Consider the following 19,737-nt stretch of genomic DNA (forward strand, 5'->3'; position numbering starts at 1 on the left):
GTGTTTCTACTCCCACAGTTCTTTCTCTGGGTGTGGATGGTGTTCTTTCTCATAAGTCCCTCAGAATTGTCCTGGATCATTGCTTTGCTGCTAGTAGAGAAGTCCATCACATTCAATTGTGCCACAGTATATTCATCTCTGTGTATAAGGTTCTCCTGGTTCTGCTCCTTTTATTCTGCATCAATTCCTGGAAGTTATTCCAGTTCACATGAAATTCTTCCAGTTCATTATTCCTTTTAGTATTCCATCACCAACAGATACCACAATTTGGTCAGCCATTCCCCAGTTGAAGGGCATCCCCTCATTTTCCAATTTTTTGCCACCACTAATGTGAAGATGGAATTAACTCTCCCCTCACCTAATTTTAAATTTAATCACCAGAAGCATATACATCCTACTTAATGTCTAAGTGGGGGAGGTCTGGAACCCACATGCTAAAGTGGGTGGCAACTCAGAAATGATTGACTACCCCTCCTAAGCAAAGTTATAAATAGCAATTGGTCCCTGTAAAGTGGAGGAAGGGACAGGAAGGGACATGGAAAAAGCACTGTGAAAATCCTGAACTTCCTGTCCAAACTCACTTTCTCCTTTGAAGTTGGCCTTAGTGGAACTCTGGCTTGGGAACTAGGACTGCTTCTAGTAAGACAGCTCTTGGATTTTCCCCTTCAGACTACCATATGAGTGAGTGAAAAGGCTGACTCCTTTCCTGGCTTCTGGAGAGACTAATTGCCAAAGGAGGCTGCGTGGTTATTCACCACTGTGTCCTCTGGCTGAGGGTCCTCCAAGTGGAGGGTTAACAAGCTCTGCCTGACTCGAACTGGGCTAGAGTAATTATCTAGTGTGATAGGATAGATACCTTCTCTACCTTCTTTCTCATTTCTCTACTTTACTCTTTCCCTCTATTTTATAAATAAAGCTGCTAAAAAGTCATTCAACTTGAGATATATTAATTTTGGTGACCACATTCTCTTATATTTAGTCCAATCTTAATTATTAACCCTTACAACAAAGAGTGCAGCTATAAATATTTTTGTACAAGTCATGTTTAATGTTAGTTTTTTTTCCTTTTTTTTAAACCTTTACTTTTTGTCATTATCAATTCTAAGATAGAAGAGTTGCTAGGGCTAAGCAATCAGGATCCAGTGACTTGCTTAGAGTCATTCAGCTAGGAAGTACCTGAGGCCAGATTTAAACCCAGGTCTTCCCAACTCCAGACCTAGTGCTCTGTCCACTGTACTACCTAAGCTGCCCTTTACCATTAGTTTTCTAAAATTTTGAGTTCCAAAATCTCTCCTTCCCTCCTTCCTCTCCCCATTTCGTGAAGTAGTAAACAATTTGATAAAGGCTATACATATGTTTTCATGTAAAACATATTTCCATATTCATCAGGTTGTGGAAGAAGACATGAAGTAGTTTATTTCCTTCTGCATTCAGTCTCTATTAGTTCTTTCTCTGGAGGTAGAAAGCATTTTTCATCATAAGTCCTTTGGAACTGTTTTGGATCATTGTATTGCTGAGAATAGCCAAGTCTTTCACAGTTTATCATCAAATGATGTTGCTCTTCCTGAGTACAATGTTCTCTTGGTTCTGTTCACTTCACTCTGTACCAGTTCGTGCAAGCCTTTTCAGGTTTTTTTTGGTTATTTTTTTAAGCATCCTACTTATCATTTCTTATAGTCCATCACAATCATATATCATGACTTATTTAGCCATTCTCTACTTGATGGACATCCCCTCAATTACCAATTCTTTGCCACCACAAAAGTAGCTGCTATAAATATTTTTGTACAAATAAGTCCTTTTCCTTTTAAAAAAATCTCTTTGGAATATAGGCCTAGTAGTGGTGTTACTGGATTCAAAGGATACACACAGTTTTGTAGCTCTTTGGGCATTGTTCCAAATGGCTTTCCAGAATGATTGGATCAGTTTACACCTCCACCAATAGTACAGTAGTGTGACTTTGAGGTCTGAAAGGATTTTAAGGATATACTTTCTACAGGAATCTTTTCCCAACCCCTCTTAATTCTGGGGTCTTCCCTCTTTTTTTTTTTTTTTAAGAATTTACTATTTATTCTTTATATAACTTCTTGTAGGCATTTGTTTGTTGCCATTTGTAATTTATCATAGGGATAGTTAGAGATTTCACTGGCATGGGAACTTCCAACCAAGGAAATTCCTTTCTCTCAGTACCTTCTCTACAATTTATAATGTTAGAGAGCTAGCTGCCTAGAGCACCAAGAAGTGATATGTTTTTTGCCTAAGGTCACAGACAATCCGAGTCAGAAACAGGACTTGAACCAGGCATTTTACACCACATTATCTATCATAACTGATAATATTTTTAAAATTACAATCTAGGAATACATATAAAACCCAGTGGAATTGTATGTCAACTACAGGAGAGGGAAGGGAGACAACATGAATCATGTAACCATGGAAAACTTATGTATAGATTCGTTACTGGAATAAAATAAAGAAAATTTAAAATAAATAAATAACAAACTAGGTCTTCAACTTTCCAACATCTTAAATTAGGCTATTTCAAGTCCTATGTCTTATGAAATCTGGGTTTTCTTCAGAGGCAAGGTATATATTATCAAATTTTTAAAAACCTCATTTAGTTTAAAGAAAAATTAAAAGATAAAAAATAAGTGCTAAAGGCGTTATTACACTTAAAGTTATTTTTATTCTCTGTATTATAATTAATAAATTGCTATGCAGATGACAAAAAGCCTCAAAATATTTATTGCAAAAGAAAATGCATACCTGCAAAGAATTGAGCTTTCCAATACAAATAAAATATAAATGATGAATATGCAAAATTTTTTATACCAAAACTGTTGGTTACAGATTTTAGATTGGAAAGTTTCATATATATATGTATATATATATATATGTATGTATATATATATATTACAGACAACATAAGGAATTAATACATTCTTGTTTTATAAGACCGTACCAAATTCTAACTTAAACAAAAAGTTTTTTTCCCCATGAAAACATCCCCAGAATCCACCATTGGTATGATTCTTGTTGAAAGGTAACATATTTAAAAGAAATTACCTTGATACACAGGAACTGTCTAGGGGTTGGGGAAATGATGACTACACCAAAAAGTATCAGAATATTTTTCTAAGAAATTTGATAGAGAATAAATTATTATGTAAGCATTTGAGCTTTTAAATAATGGATTAAAACAGAAGTAAAACTAATATTATCAGTTATTCCAAAATAAATATCAAGATAACTAGAGCTCATCTTTTGCAGTTCGACTTTGGAAATACTTTTCCTTGATGTTTTCTCTTATCAACTGTTCTTCTTCCTCTCTTGCTTTTTTAATTTCTTCCTTAGCTTGTATCATATCCATTTCCTTCTCTGGATCCTATAAAAACAAACAAAACACTCAGTAATTATTGAATCTCAGAACTAAGAGGATATCTGAGTTATCCTAATCCAATACCTGTGTAAAGCAAGAATTCCCTTTACAACATCTCTAAGAAATCTGTTCCTGCTTAATCACTTCCAGTGATGGGGAAAATTGATCTCATGAGGATGACCCAGTTGTAAGGAAATTCCTTACATCTCAAATATACCTCCTATAACTTCCGCTCACTAGTCCTAGTTCTCCCTTCTGGGGCCAAGCAAAACAAATCTACTCCCCTTTTCACAAGACAATCCTTCAGACATTTGAAGACAGGAATCATAATAACCTCCCTGCCCCCATACACATAGACATATAGACAGACACACACTGATACACACACACACACACACACACACACACACACACACACATCTTTGCTTTTTCAGGGTAAGCAACCCCAGTCACTTTGTTATTAGGATCATTAATCATTTACTGAATATCCAACACTTTGTCAGCTGCTTTGTGGAGGATAAGGAACTAATTTATAGCTTAGTTAAAAAACCAAATATACGTCTGAAACACTTAGAAAAAAACATAAGCCAATCTATAATTGATTGCTAAATTGCATGGTTATATTAATTCAGAGAAGGAAAAGATTATCGTGGCCTAGGTAGGATTTGAGCTAGAACCTCAAAGCAAGGGTAGGATTTGAATAAGTCTGAAGGACAGAGTAGAACATTTTAGGTAATATGTGGGATGGAAGAAAACAAAATGGGGAAAAGCACTAAGGTAGAAATGAGCCTGACTTATATTAGTGAAATTTGGGAGACTGAAAAAGATTGCTATGACATATGAAATTTTTAGTGAGGATTTCAAAATGCCTAAAGATTTCTAAACAATATGTTCAGTGAAAAAGTATCTTTTGTTTTCGTCAACTTTAGCTTTTAATTGACTTGAAGAAATGTTGTCATAGTGTCACATAGGAAATAAGTACCAGCATGGGCTTTTCAGATTCTCTCCTGGGTCTCCTTTTCTCTCTGTCTATCAGTCTGTCTCTCTCTTGCCTCATTGGCTGTTATGGATTTAACTCTCATTTCTCTATTCCCAAATTTATCTATAGAGCCCTACTCTCTCCTTTGAGTCTTAATCCCATATAACAAGTTGCCTATTGGACATTTCAGACTGGAAGTCCCACAGATATATTAAATTCAGACATGTCTAAAATTGAACTCATTATGATTTTGTTCAAATCCTTCCCTCTTCTGACTTTCCCTGTATCTGTCAAAGGTAGCACTATCTTTCTAGCATCTCAGATTCTAAATCTTGGCATTATTCTGGACTTGTCATTCTCCCTCACCTTCCCTTAACATCTCTTCTTTTATTTGAGCTTTTCTCCCCCTCACACAGTCACCTGAGTTCAAATCCCTCACTACCTCTTACAGACTGTTTCAGTAGTCTACCAAATGGTCTCCCTGCCTCTGATTTCTCCCCACTTCAGCCCATTGTAAATATTGTTGCCAAAGTAATTTTCCTTAAATGCAGATCTGATCAAATGATTCTCCTGCTCAACCAACTCCAATGGCTTCCTATTACCCCTGCCAACTAGGATTAAGCATAAACTCTTCTGTTTAGCTTTTTAAAGCACAACCTGGACCTAGCCCATCTTTTCAGCCTCTTTGAACACTGCTTATAACTCCCACACTTTGCAAATCAACCCAAGTGGCCTCCTCTCTGTTTTTCACTCACAACACTAAAGAATCTAAGTGCTGTTCCCAGCATGCCCTGCCTCCCTTACCTTTACCTCTCTTTCCATTCATATCACATCTCAGCCAATATCTTCCCTATGAAGCTCTTTCTGTTTCTTCCCAACTACTGGTGTCCTCCCTCCCAAGTAATTTTGTCTAAATGTGCATTTATTACATTTATACTTATGCTAAATATATTTTATGTACTTGTGGTCTCTCCCATTAAAATGCAAGCTCATTGCAAGTAGAAATTGTTTCACATATCATAATTACATCCCCAGCACCTAGAATAGCATCTGGAACACAGAAGGAGCTTAATAAATGCTTAATGCAATCGTCATTGATTTCCTATCTTTCAATCCTGTGTGGCTTCAGAAAGACTAAAAGATAGAAAATCAATGATGACTGCTTTCTGTAACCTTCTGAATGCTGCTTCTTAAAGCAATCTCCTTGACTTTGTGAATCAAGAAGGTAGGTCCTGAATGAGGCTTTGAAAAAAAGTAGGGATTCTAAGAGGTGGCAGGAAGAAAGGGCATGCATTAAGAAGAGAAGGCTAGTTTTATTATCTCTTAAAAAGAGTTGGTGGCATAAGACAGATTGCTGCATCTAGAGTCAGGAAGCCCCGAGTTCAAATCTTGTCTCAGATACTTAGAAACTAAGTGATTCTCAGGAAGTCACTTAATGGATCTCAGCCTAAGTTTCCTTATCTGTAAAATGGGGATAACATTAGCAATGAACTCCCAGAGTTATTATGCAAGCAAAATGAGATAATAATTGTGAAGTGCTTTGCAAACCTTAAAGCACTATATACAGAGGGGGATGTTTGCTGGGAGCTAAGATGGCAGAGAAAGGGGTTTTTCAACTTGTCCAATCCCTCTGAACACACCAAAAATAGAAAATAAACTACCTCAAGACAAAGGAAAGCTAGAGGAACATGTCTCATTGGGTTGAGAGGGGAAAGTAACCCAGTGAGTGTATATCAGGAAAAGTTTGCAGAATGTATACTGAGGGAGCTTACAGAGTACACAGTAGGGGAAACTTATAGAGTGCACAGCAGTACAACTTTACTTGCTACCAAGTAGCTTGAGGCAATGATACAGCAGAGGAGCAGCAGCCCAGGACCAGCATAGGCCAGAGATAAGAAACTTCAGAGGTGGAAGCAGCCTTACACTTGGCCTGAGGCAAGGAATCCACAGAGCAAGGGAACAGCCCAACAGAGGAAACAACAGGGACACCAAAAGCAGGAGGAGCAGAATACAGCTGGAAAAAACTGCTGCAAGTCTCCCCACAAGAAGTCAGTTGGTCCATTCCTTGGAAGTACACACTTAGGAACCCAAAGATGATTGGACCCACTCCAATGCCAGAGAAGGCTACACATTGCAAGCTTGGAACAACACTCCATCCACCCCAGGGAGCAAAGCAGAACTTCAGCAGATACATAAGGTAATGACAGTAACTAGAAAAATGAGCAAAAGACAAAGAAAATATCTAAATTTAGAAAGTTACTTTAATGACAGGAAGATCAAAATATAATGTTAGAAGAAGACAACAATGGCAAAAAGGAAATATGTTAAGCCTCAAAGGAAAGCAAGAAAGGATGTCAGGTCCCTAAAGACCTCTTGGAAGAACTTGAAAAGAAGTTTAAAAAATCAAATAATAAAAGAAATTAAAGAAATATTTAACAACTTGGGGACTAGAATAAGCCAAATGGAAATGGAGACCAAAAAAAATTGAAAAAAACTACTTCCTAAAGACTAGAATAGGGCAAATGGAAAAGGAAACACAATAGCTCAAAGAAGAAAATAACTTCCTAAAATTAAAATTCAGCGAATGTAAGCTAATGACTCCACAAAGCATTTGAAAACAAGACAAAATCAAAAGGATGAAAAAACAGAAGAAAATCTGAAATACTTCACTGGAAAAACAACTGACTTGGAAAATAGATACAGGAGAGACAATTTAAGAATTATTGGAATACCTGAAATCTATTTTTAAAAAAAAGAGTCTGGATGCCATATTGTAAGAAATTATCAGGAAAACTTCCCTGGTATACTCAAGCAAGAGGAGAAAATAGAAACTAAAAGAATTCACTGATTACCTCCTGAAAGAGACCTTAATACAAATCATCCCAGGACTATTATAGAAAAATTCAAAAACTCTCAGACCAAGGAAATAGAACTGTAATCAGCCAGAAAAAAACAATTCAGATATCATGGAATCACAGTCAGGATTACATAAGACCTGGCAGCTTCTACATTAAAGGACCAGAAGGAATGGAATATGATATTCTAAAAGGTAAAAAATCTAGATCTATAACCAAGAATCCTGTGGAGGGAAAAGTGATATTTAATAAAATAGAGGACTTTCAGGTATTCTTTTAAAAAAATTAGAGCTAAAAAGAAAATTAGATGACCAAATTTGAGAAATATATAACGATAAATAGAAAAGTGAAAACTTAAAGATTTCAAATAGGTTAAATTGGGAACACTCATATCTAGGAAGGTGATAATTAAGATACTTAAGATAAATATAATACTTGAGTCATGTAAGGTACTTAAAGTATTAAAGATAATTAAAGTATGTAAGATACTTAAGAAATTTATCACTATTAGGACAATAAAAAGGAGTGTACATAGAAAAAAACATTATATGAACTGGGGGAGGTGGTGATCAGAAACAAAACACTTGTAAACAGGGAACAGTTAAAAGTGAAGAGAGAGAGGGAAGGGTAAATGAGGAAAATAAAATAGAGGGAAACACACAATTAGTAATCATAACTGTCAATGTGAATGGGATATACTTACTCATAAAATGGAAAAGGATTAAAAACCAAAATTCCACAGTATGCATTCTATAAGAAACACATTTAAAGCAGGGAGATGAATGCAAAGTAAAAGTAAAGGGCTGGCCTCTTTTTGTGGTAGCAAAGAATTGGAAATGGAGGGGGTATCCATTAATTGGGGAATGGCTGAGCAAATTGTGGTATAGGAGGGTGATGGAATACTACTGGACTATAAGAGATGATGAGCAGAATGATTTCATAAAGAGCTGGAAAGACCTATATGAACTGATGCAGAATGAAATAAGCAGAACCAGGAGAACATTGTACACAATAATAGCAATATTGTGGAATGATCAACTGTGAAAAGACTTAGCTATTATCAGCAATACAATGATCTAGGACAATCCTGAGGGACTTATGACAAAGAATGCTATCCACCTCCAGAGAAAGAATGTTGGAGTCAGGATGAAGATCAAAGCATGCCATTTTTCACTTTAGTTTATTTGCATTTTTTAAATTTTATTTTAGGTTTGGTTTTAAATGAGTGTTCTCTTACAAAAATGAACAATGTAGAAATATTTTTAGCATGATAATACACATATAACCCAGATCAGTGATAGGCAAACTTTTTAAAGAGGGGGCCAAAGGAAAGGGAAAAAAAAACTTTAGGTGGCCAATGTAATTTATTAAAAAATAACAATGATACATTTTACAAAATTCTTGTATTTTTTGTGATACTAAGCCCTATTAATGACTGAAAGATTATGAAGGAGAATGTGATGAATGAAACTGTGACTGCATTTCTAAGTTTCTCATAATTAGATTCGAACTGGGATGCACTTATTCTTAGAAAAGAAGTTAAATGCTCATCTGCCAGTCTGTTTCTAAGGCAACTCTTTTGAAGTTTCATTGTAGAAAACACCTGTTCACATATATATATATATGATGAAGCAAACATAGCAGTAACTTTCTGGGCATGAGATATCAGATTTGGGAAAGTGGATTTCGACAAGGATTTGTAGAACTCTAATTTTGGAACATTAAGAAACAACTGTTTGAGTTGAGTGTTACATTGTGATTCAATCAATTCAAGTTGCAAGTCCAGTTTCACTGTTTCACGGTTCACATTAAAAGGCATACTGAAAATTTCAAAGTCTTTTTCAATGACACTGAAGTCTTCAAATCTTCGTTCAAATTCACCATGGAGTCTTCTCAGACTATCTTCGTAACTCTTAAGCTTTTCCTTCATCACCGGGGCTATTGAATTCAACCTTGGGAAGTGAGACAAGTCATTCTTAGCAAGCTGATTCGCCAATAGAACAAGTTGTAGTTTAAAACCTTTGAGATGGCCCCAGATATCATCAATAAATTGATTTCTGCCTTGCATCTGACATTCAACTTGTTCATGTGGCAGAGGAGATCCGTAAAAAGTGTAAAGTCCAAAAGCCATGCAGTATCTTCCAGGATTTTATACTCTACAGACCCCTGTTTCTCAAGGAAGAATGTCACTATTTCGACTTTCAGCTGCCAAACTCACTAAGCCACCTTACTTTGAGTAGTACAATATATCAGAGTATTCAGATTGCATGGATTCTAGAAACTCTCAAAATTGTCTGTGAGCAAGCCCTCAATCTAGTATAGCATTAACCAGCTTCACAATAATGTCAAGCACAGGTTTCATATCCAAAGCAGATTTACACAGGGTGTCTTGACGTATGATGCAATGTAGAAATATAGCATGGTTATCTGGATATTTTTTATTAAAGATCCCAACAAATCCAGATTTTTTTTCCCTGTCATAGTTCTCGCTCCATCTGTTGTTATACTACACGTGCAATTTATAGGTACTTTCAAAGTTGAAATTCCTTCCAAAACTTCATGAAAAATATCTGACCCTGTTGTAGTTCCCTTCAACAACCTCATGCATACTAGTTCCTCTGTAATACAGAAGTTTTCGTCAACACCTCTTATAAATAATAGCAACTGTGCAGTATCATTTCTATCAGAGCTTTCATCCATAGTATTTGAGCAGAATTTAAATTGGCCAATCTGATTCCAACTATGATAATATGTTTTTATCTATTGCTTCTATTCTAGAAGTCACTGTTTTGTTTTTTTTCAGCTTATTGTTTCAAAATCTTTTCTTTTTGTCAGGACATAAAATATCGCAAACTTTGAGCGTGCAGCGTTTAACAAACTCTCCATCAGAGAGAACTTTGTTACTTTTAGCAATATTGTATGCTACAACATAACTTGCACGTGCAACGGCTGGCTGAGAACTATTTCCTTTCTTAAAAATACTTTGCTGACCTGATAGTTTTTTGCATAAATCTTCTGCTTTTTGTTTTCTTTCTTCTTTGGTCATGACTCTAACCTTGACGTGGTTGTGCCTAGAGTTGAAGTGTCGTGAAATGTCATATTCTTTGTAGACAGCTACAGTTTCGTTGCAGATGAGACATAGTGGTTTATCCCTAAAAACTGTGATAAAGTACTTCCAAGTCCATTCATCTTTGAAAACATGGCACTCAGAATCAACTTTACGTTTCTTAGATAACATCTTAGGGCTAAAATTTTTCATAATATGCAGAGTAAAACTAGCAAACCAACAACGCTAAGACAGGTCTGAATCAAGAAACCTGTTTCAATGTCTAGCCTTGGTAGAGGGGGTAGCTACTGCTAGGAGGCTCTGTTGATCTGGGGGCGGAGGCAAGGGTAGTGGCAGCCTCTAGATCCCCAAAAGTCACAGCGCTCTACGGCTAGTAGGGAAAATGTGGAAAACTAGAAATCAGGTTTCCAGTTGACCTGGATTTAGAAGTCCTAAACTGTGAGGGAGGAAGAAAAGAGTTATGGATTTGCAATCCCCCAAGGCCAAGGGGAGGAGAGTCCAATTCCCTAAGGGAAGTTGGGATTTTAAAGAAGTTAAGGAAACTGGCTTAAGTCCCCTGCCAGCTCCCACATCACCCGCCTCTGGAGCAATAGCTAAATCCCCTTTGTGATTTTGCCCCCTCCCCCTCCCAGTTGCCAGTTTTACTCTTCCCTACAAAGTTGCCAGCAGCCAGTGCCTCTCACTCGCAACATAACATTCAATATCTAGGATAAGTCAATAAATTTGTGTGTCATCACTGATATAAAACAAAAGAGAGGAAAATATTTATTTTTCTTATAGCCTGTATTCTTTTTTATTCGTCGTCAGTTTAGGAATAATGTGGCGCAGGCCAGATAGAACATTTCAGGGGGCCGCATCTGGCCCGCGGGCCGTAGTTTACCCAGATCAATTTGCTTACCAGCTCTTGGAAGGGGAAGGGAAGGGAGGAAAAGAGGCGGTTTGGAATATATAATTTCAGAAAACTTATGTGGAAGTTTATTACATTATTACATGTAATCGGTAAAATAAATTTACAAAAAATGTAAAAGGTGGAAAAAGAACCTATTATGCTTCAGTCAAAGTTAAAAAAAAAACAGGGGTAGCAATCATGATCTCAGGCAAAGCAAAAGTAAAAATTGATCTATTCAAAAGAGAAAAGGGAGGGGACAGCTGGGTAGCTCAGTGGATTGAGAGCCAGGCCTACAGACAGGAGGTCCTAGGTTCAAATCTGGCCTCAGATACTTCCCAGCTGTGTGACCCTGGGCAAGTCACTTGACCCCCATTACCTACCCTTACCACTCTTCCACCAAGGAACCAGTACACAGAAGTTAAGGGTTTAAAAATTTAAAAAAAAGAGAGAGAGAGAGAGAGAGAGAAAAGGGAGGGGACAGCTGGGTGGCTCAGTGGATTGAGAGCCAGGGGTCCACAGGGGACAGAAGGTCCTGGATTCAAATTTGACCTCAGACACTTCCCAGCTGTGTGACCCTGAACAAGTCACTTAATCCCCATTGCCTAGCCCTTACCATTCTTCTGCCTTAGGACCAGTACACAGTATTGACTCCAAGACTGAAGGTGAGGATTTATTTAAAAAAAAAAAAGAGAGAGAGATAAGGAAGGAAATCATATCTTGATGGAAGGTGCCCTAGACAATGAAACAATATCAGAACAAAACATATATGCATTAAATGGCATGGCATCCAAATTTCTAAAGGCAAAGTTACATGAGTTACAGGAGAAAATAGACAGTACTATGTAAATGCTAATTATTGTAGGGTAAATAAAAGTAAATATTATACAACAAGCCAGGAAAAGTAATTTGGAGCCAAGTTGTGAAGGGCTTTAAATGCCAAACAGAATTTTATATTTGATTCAGAGGAATTGTATAGTTACTGTCAGTCAGTCAGTCATCTAGCGTTTATTAAGCACCTACTATGTCCCAGGCACTGTGCTAAGTATGGAGATATGAAGAAAGACAAAAAAAGAAAAAGAAAAAAATCCTCAGGAATCCTCAGGAGCTCACAGTCTAAACTGAGGAGACAACATGTAACAACTACGTATAGGATACATACAGGGTAGTCACTAAGGGAAGTCGTCACAGAAGGAAGGGAGTAGCCACACAGTGAAGACACTAAGATTAATGAGGCCTGGGAAAGGCTTATTGTAGAAGATGGGACTTTAGCTGAGAGTTGAAGGAAGCCAGAGAAACTCAGAGGCAAAGATAAGGATAGAGAGCTTTCCCAGAAGGAGGGAAGGCTAGTGAGAACATGTGTGAGGGATAGTAAGAAGACCGGTATCACTGGACTGGAGAGAGTGGTTAGCTAATAGCTATAATAATGATAATGATGATGATGATAATAATAGCTAGTTCTTAGATAGTACCTACTATGTAAAACATTATGATTATTACCTCATTTGATCCTCACAACTCTAGGAAGAAGCTGTTATTATTATTCTCATCTTACAGATGAGGAAATAGGTAATAGGTAATATAGGTAAATAGAGAAAAGGGCCCAGGATAGAACCCTGTAGGACATCCTTACCCACAGTTAGCAGGCATGATCTGGAATATGACGACCAAGCAATGAAGGCAGAAAAGAAGCCATCAGATAGGTGGGAAATCAGAAGAAAGCAGTGCCCCAAAACCTAAAGAGAAGATTATCATGGAGAAGAAGATGATTGACAGGGTCAAGGGCTGTAGATAGGGCAAGAAAGATGAAGACTAAGAAAAGGCTATTGGATTTGACAATTAAGAACATCAGGAACTTTGGAGAGAGCAGTCTCAGTTAGATGATGAGGTCAGAAGCCAGACTAAAGAATTAAGAAGAGTGAAAGGAGATGAAGTGAAGTCCTCTATTGTGGACAACTGTCTCAGGGGATTTAGCCACAAAAGGGAGGGGAGAGATACAGGACAAGAGCTATTGGAAATAGATGAATCAAGTGAGGGTTGGATATGGACATGGCAGTAGGGAAGTCAGAAGAAAAGCAGCCAAAAGATAGGAAGTGATTAAAGATTAGTGAGAGAACAGGGTTGATGTGAGGGGCCAATGTGCTATAGAAGATAGAATGGAATGGGATCACTTATGCATGTAGAAGGGTTTGTCTTGGCAAGGAGAAGAGCCACCTAATCAAGTGAGAAGAGTGAAAGAGGAAATAGTGGCAGAAGGCATCTGAGTGGTGTGAAAAGAAGTAGAGGGGAGAAGAGCCTCTGTGAATAGTCTCAGGTTTTTTTCAGTGAAATATGAGGTCCTAGAGTTCATTGAGCAACAGAAACATAGAGATGCTTTCTAGCTTCTCCATGTCCTTCCTTAACTATAGTGACCATAAGTAAGCATAATATTCCAGGTATGGACTGACTGAGGGCAGAGTACAATGCCACTTCCTTATTACTGGGATTTATATATTTCTTAATATAGATGAAGTTAACATTAACTTTTTGGTTGCCACATCATATTCACATTGTTTTGGGGTCTCTTAAAAGCCTCAGATCTTTTTCAGGCATTTTGGACATTGCTGTCTAGCCATGTCACTTTCATCTTTTATTTCTGAAATTTATTTTTTGAACCCATTTAAGACTACGATTATTCTCAATGAATTTTGTTTTACTAAATTTTTGCCTGATGCTCTCATATCTCTTAATAAAAATTATAATTGTGTTCATAATAAGGAAATTTAAATAAAAAGGAAGCATGCAGATAAAAGGCATATAATAAATGTGAAATTTTCCTGTCCATTCCAACCACATGGCCCTTCCCTCCCTTCTATGAGTTATAGCACTTACTATTTAGTATGTATTTAAATAAATAGAAATTTCATTTACCTTTGTCCTTCCCCAGGTTTTTAGGCCAAAATCTGAAGCATAATTTTCATCATCAGTGATCAAAAAGTTATCAAAGATGGTTCCAGATCTTACCTAGTCATGAAAGGTGAGTCTATTAATTTTTATTATATAAAGCTTTAAAAAATTTCCTAAGATCATTATGGTTAAAGCTGAAAGAGTCCTTAGAGATCATGAAGTTCAACCCCTTTATTTTCTTTTTCTTCTTCTTATTCAAATTCTCAAATGTATCTAATTTAAGGGGTTTGGATATTCCCTCAAATGATGAAGATCACAGTCCATCCCCACCAGCCAGAAAAATGTTTCTGACATATTATGTACTTAAAGAAAAGGTATAGAAGAATTGTGATTTGTGTTGATAAAGGGAGACAAATTCTTAGATCCTTCAATTTGGAAAATGGAATGCTATATTTTTTAAGCACATAGGAATTTACTACAAAATCCCTACTGTCTTTTCCCCAGTACCATTTTAGTGATTACTGCTCAAGAGAGCATGGTTAGGGGGCAGAAAGGTGACTCAGAGGACAGAGAGCCAGAACTGGAGTCAGGAGTATCTGGTTCAAATATGGCCTCATACACTTCCTAGCTATATGGCCCTGGGCAAGTCACTTAAACCCCATTGCCTAGTTCTTTTTTTTTTTTTAAACCCTCACCTTCTATTTTAGAATCAATACTGTGTGGTCCTGGGTTCAAATCTGGCCTCAGACACTTCCCAGCTGTGTGACCCTGGGCAAGTCACTTGACCCCCATTGTCTACCCTTACCATTCTTCTGCCTTGGAGCCAATACTTTTGGCTCCAAGGCAGAAGGTAAGGGTTTAAAAAAAAAAAAAGACTCAATACTGTGTATTGCTTCTAAGGCAGGAGAGCAATAAGGGCTAGGCAATGGGGGTTAAGTAACTTGCCCAAGGTCACACAACTAGGAAGTGTCTGGAGGTCACATTTGAACCCAGGACCTTCCATCTCTGAGCCTGGCTCTCAATCCACTGGGCCACTTAACTACTGCTCACCCCACCCCACCCCAATTGCCTAGTTCTTATCTACTCTTATGCCTTAGAAGTGAAACTTAGAATCAATTCTAGAACAGACAGTAAGGGTTAAAAAAGAAAGAAAATATGGTCAAACAAGTTTATAGAAATTTTGGGTAACAAAGTATATTGTATTTAGAACATAATAATCTTTCAAAGGATTACTTGACCCTGACCTTAGTCTCAAAGTCCAAACAATTCTATTGCTTTGTACCCTTTTCAAAACATAATTGTGCTAAAAACAAGAAGACAAGAAATCACAGATCCATTTGACTTCTGTGCATGAGAAGTCTTCCATCAGATTTTTATATTAACTTGCTTCTAGCATAAAATATGAATTCTTTAATCTGTGTGCCAACCAAAACAAAAGTAAAGTCTCTATACATGTAATAGTTATTTCACATCCATAGTGTCACATATGTATATGCATATATATGGATTATATATATACATCTATATAGCACAAAACCTCCCTTTTAAAAAATTATCTGGGGGGCAGCTGGGTAGCTCAGTGGATTGAGTCAGTCCTAGAGACAGGAGGTCCTAGGTTCGAATCCGACCTCAGACACTTCCCAGCTGTGTGACCCTGGACAAGTCACTTGACCTCCATTGCTCACCCTTACCACTCTTCCACCAAGGAGCCAATACACAGAAGTTAAGGGTTTAAAAAAATAAATAAATAAATTATCTGATTTTTGCTGATACCGTTCATTTTTATATAACATTTGTTCTAAATATGTCTCACCTCTTCTTACCTAGAGAACCACTCTTTATAACAAAGATTAAAAAGGAAAGAAAAAAAGCCAGTTGAGCAAGAAAGAAAAAAGCAGTTCACCAAAACTAATGAACATGTTGACTGTGTCTGACAGCATATGCAACATTCTGCAATCTCTAGTCCCCATCTAGGCAACGAAATAAGGAGTTATATTTTTTCAACTTTTCTCCAAGGCTGAGCTTAGCCATTATAATTACATAGAGTTTGGTTCATGGAAGCTCATTTAAAACAGGTTGTATTTCACGCTAAATGAATTTTTTAGATTATGTGAAAGCTGTTGTGGTTACTGTTCAGTCATTATTTTGGTTCCAATTCTTTGTGCCCCATGGACCATAGCATACCAGACCCTTCTATCTTCTGTTAACCCCCAAAGTCTTGTTCCAAGCTCATCTTCATTACTTCTATGATCCTATCTATCTATCTACAGGGAATATATTCTGTCTCCTTTGAGATAATGCATTGGCCAAAATGACTTACAAATAATTAAGATCTAAACCCAAATTTAATTCTATGTGAGAAATTTCTGACTTTATCTTTTCTATAAAATTATAAATAAAGTCCACTGAGCCCTAATATTGACATAGTTCTTCAGGTCCAGGCAGTAGAACAAGGTTCTTTTATATAATTTAATAATCATATTCTCTTGGAAAGAATTCAAGAAAGTCTTCCTTTACAAAATGCTTTTCAATAATCAGTGGTGTTACAATGACATTAAAGTGGGACACAGGATGAAAAGGACTCTTACATTTCAACACATAATAACTTTATCTTTCAGAAGCTTAATGCATCTAGGTAATATTCAGCTAATTTAGCTACAGACAATAAAAGTTGAAGCATCCTCAAAATAATAAGACAAGAATAGTTATTTCAGCTTATACTGTAACATCATATCAGGTTTCATCAAATATTTACTATCAACATTATTCCTCAATGCTTTAATGACTTTAATAAACCTACCAAATATATCTAGCCTGGTATTCAATTCAGAAGGGATCAAACCGCTTAGATTCTAATTAAAGTGAATTAAACCTAAATGACCTGCCAAAGTTCCAGTCCAATAACACCGATATCCTCATATTCTAAGAATTCAAAATCTTGCAAGTATCCTGGGTTTTCAATCTTCTTATGAAGCCAAACATCTTTATAATCTGAATTATCTAATTTCAATCCATCCTGCAATAAACCACAAAAAAATGGTCAAAATAAGACCTCATGATTATAGAATTGAGAACTGTAGACTTTAGAAATTATCTAGTCTAATCCCTCATTTTACAGATAATGAAACAGGGTCACTTGGGGGTGACTCATCCAAGGTCACACAAGGATTATAGTTTAGAAATCTAGAAATTCAAAACATCTGATTCCAAATCTAATGTTCTTCCTACTACACCAAAATATTCTTGTCAATCCCCTCATGGTTATAGTTCCATTGTGTTATGTCATTCTTGAAGAAAATGTTAGATACTTTATGTTTAGGTTTCTGGATCACTGATGGCTGCCATTCTCCATCCAATTCACTATTCCAGTCACTAGGCTTGTTGGCACTGGCATCCAAAATGTGTTTATCCCAGTCCTATGAAAGAAAAACATGAATGTATATTTATATTCTACTAAAGGGATTTTTACATCGTCTCTGCAGTTTAGAAGAGTAGAGTCAAAATTCCATTCCTATCAATCTGACCCAGAGTTGAAGGCAGGGGTTGCTTTATTTCTGAGTTTGTATTCCTAGCACCTAATACAGTGCTTTGCCCATAGTAAGTAAATAAATGCTTGTTAAATTATTTGCTCACTCAAGTGCTTTGGATTTCCTTACCTGCTAAGAAATCCTAGTCAAATACATGAGTATGCATATGTTTTCTGCCCTCTAACCATCCTAGCAAACACATTAAAGTATTTAATGATCAATCTAGCAAAATCAACAACCATTTGTTGAGTGCCTACTATGTTTCAGGCACTGTGCTTGGTGTTGGGAATACAAGGATAAAGTAAAGCAATTCCTGCTTACATGTAATATATATGCACACACACACATATATGTATGTATGCTTGCATATAAGGGAGAGAGATTTTGTTCCATTCTCCCAAGTTTAGGTGACGTACATGTACTCATAGATGATGAGGTTTAGATGTGTTCATAAGACAGTAACATGCTGTTACCCATTACAACATATGAACATTTCTTCTGGATTGAATCAGGAGCAATGCAATTGGTTGGACTGAAACATTAGTTATCCCCTCCCCAAAAATGCTTTAAGTAATTAAGCCTGCCGATGGTCCAGCATTCTGCTTGCCAAACTAGCCTGTCTGCAGCTCCCCCTGCACACATTATTCCACCTCCTGTGACTTTATTCAAGCTGTCCACTCTATTTGGAGTGGTCTCGCTCTTTATCTTTACCTCTTGGAAACCTTAGCTTCTCTTTTAAAAAGACACAGCTTAGGTGCATGAAGCTTTTCCTAATTTCCACCTTTCATTGCACCAAGTTGTTTGTTTTCTCCCCTCTCCCTATAATGAGTCTGGATTTACTCTTTCTCTATTTTGTATTTATTTCTATATGTTCCTGTTGGGTCTTCCCAATAGAATATAAGCACCATTTTTGTCTTTATATCTCCACGGCCTGGCACAAGATTGACATATATAAGTGCTTAATAAATGTTTGTCAAATTGCTTTGAAGTAATAAAGAATGAAGGAAGCCAAGTCAGAATAACCCCCTCTACACAATGACTAGAGCTATGTCCAAAATAATAATTAGAATAACAACTGTAAGCAAACAGGATGCTTTTGTTGTTTTGTTAAAGTTATTATGTTGGATTTCATATATTATATAAAATGCACGTAAACACATATCCTGACAGCAGCAACAAATTTATAATCTATCTCCACGCTCTTGTATAGGCAGCTCTCTGTCTCTTAGATTCCCTAATTATGTTCAAAGCTTAACTCAAGTACCACTTTTTTATACCAGGCCTTCCTTTCATACTTCTCCCAGGTTACTATTGCTTTCCCTACCCTCACTCTGAAATTTGTATTTATTTTGTAGAAATTTTTGATTTTTTTTATCTGTGTATGTGTCCCTCTCTACTCTTCACCTCCTCTTTAAACTCCTTTAGACTAGAAACTCCTTTGTTTTGTCTCACTATCCCTAGTACTGGGCACGCAATAAAAAGCTTATTGAATTGAATTGAATATCTTGGGTTCTCAAATGCCAGCCAAACACAAATTCTGGCAAAGCCTTCTTAATCTGCAAATTTTTCCTGTGATGATTTATGTGACCATCATTTGAAGAGCAGTGAGGAGATGGTTTCCATTAGAAAGTCGGCCAGCATGTGACGAATTATTTTGGCTCTGGTAAGGATTTAGTAATCTCCTAAAGTTTGTCTCTGTAACATATAAATGGTAATCAGCCTAGAGGCTCACCACCAGATTTATAAGCATTTATTAATAAAAAGAGAGAGAGATAAAGATAGTGAGAGTTTGAAAGGTATGTCTAACTAGAATTGATTCTTCATTTGGCTGACTAAGGCCTTGTCCCCACTACAGTGAGTCTTCAGACCACCTTTTACTTGTTACATTTCTCTCTATACAGCTGTCCAGATCAGCTTTTCTGTTCAGAAATGCTATCATTGACAGTTCATGTTGTATAACTGTTTTTGTTTATTTTTTTTTTAAAACCCTTACCTTTGCCTTAGAATGGACACTAACTATTGATTTTAAGGCAGGAGAGAGGTAAGGGCTAGGCATTTGTGGTTAAGTGACTTGCTTAGGGTCACACAGCTAGGAAGTATCTAAGGTCATATTTGAACCCAGGACCTGATTCATGCATAATACATAGCATATTCTAAT

The 19,737-nt window shown here is 36.7% G+C and overlaps 1 protein-coding gene across 1 annotated transcript in view; it reads right to left on the bottom strand.

The window, feature by feature from the left end:
• Positions 1-3,319: 3,319 nt before the first annotated feature.
• The window catches only part of CALR3 (calreticulin 3), a gene marked incomplete at its 3' end in the record, with an annotated part of 37,136 nt that continues 20,718 nt past the window's right edge, over positions 3,320-19,737 (bottom strand). Inside the window, exons 6-9 of the mRNA XM_044658574.1 lie at positions 17,361-17,468; positions 16,934-17,068; positions 14,077-14,169; positions 3,320-3,385 (exon numbers count right to left, since the gene is read on the bottom strand). Of these exons, the coding sequence (XP_044514509.1) occupies positions 3,320-3,385; positions 14,077-14,169; positions 16,934-17,068; positions 17,361-17,468 (402 nt within the window). The remainder of the gene's footprint in view (positions 3,386-14,076; positions 14,170-16,933; positions 17,069-17,360; positions 17,469-19,737) is intronic.

Source organism: Gracilinanus agilis, chromosome 1 (genome assembly GCF_016433145.1).
Source record: "Gracilinanus agilis isolate LMUSP501 chromosome 1, AgileGrace, whole genome shotgun sequence".
NCBI lineage: Eukaryota > Metazoa > Chordata > Mammalia > Didelphimorphia > Didelphidae > Gracilinanus > Gracilinanus agilis.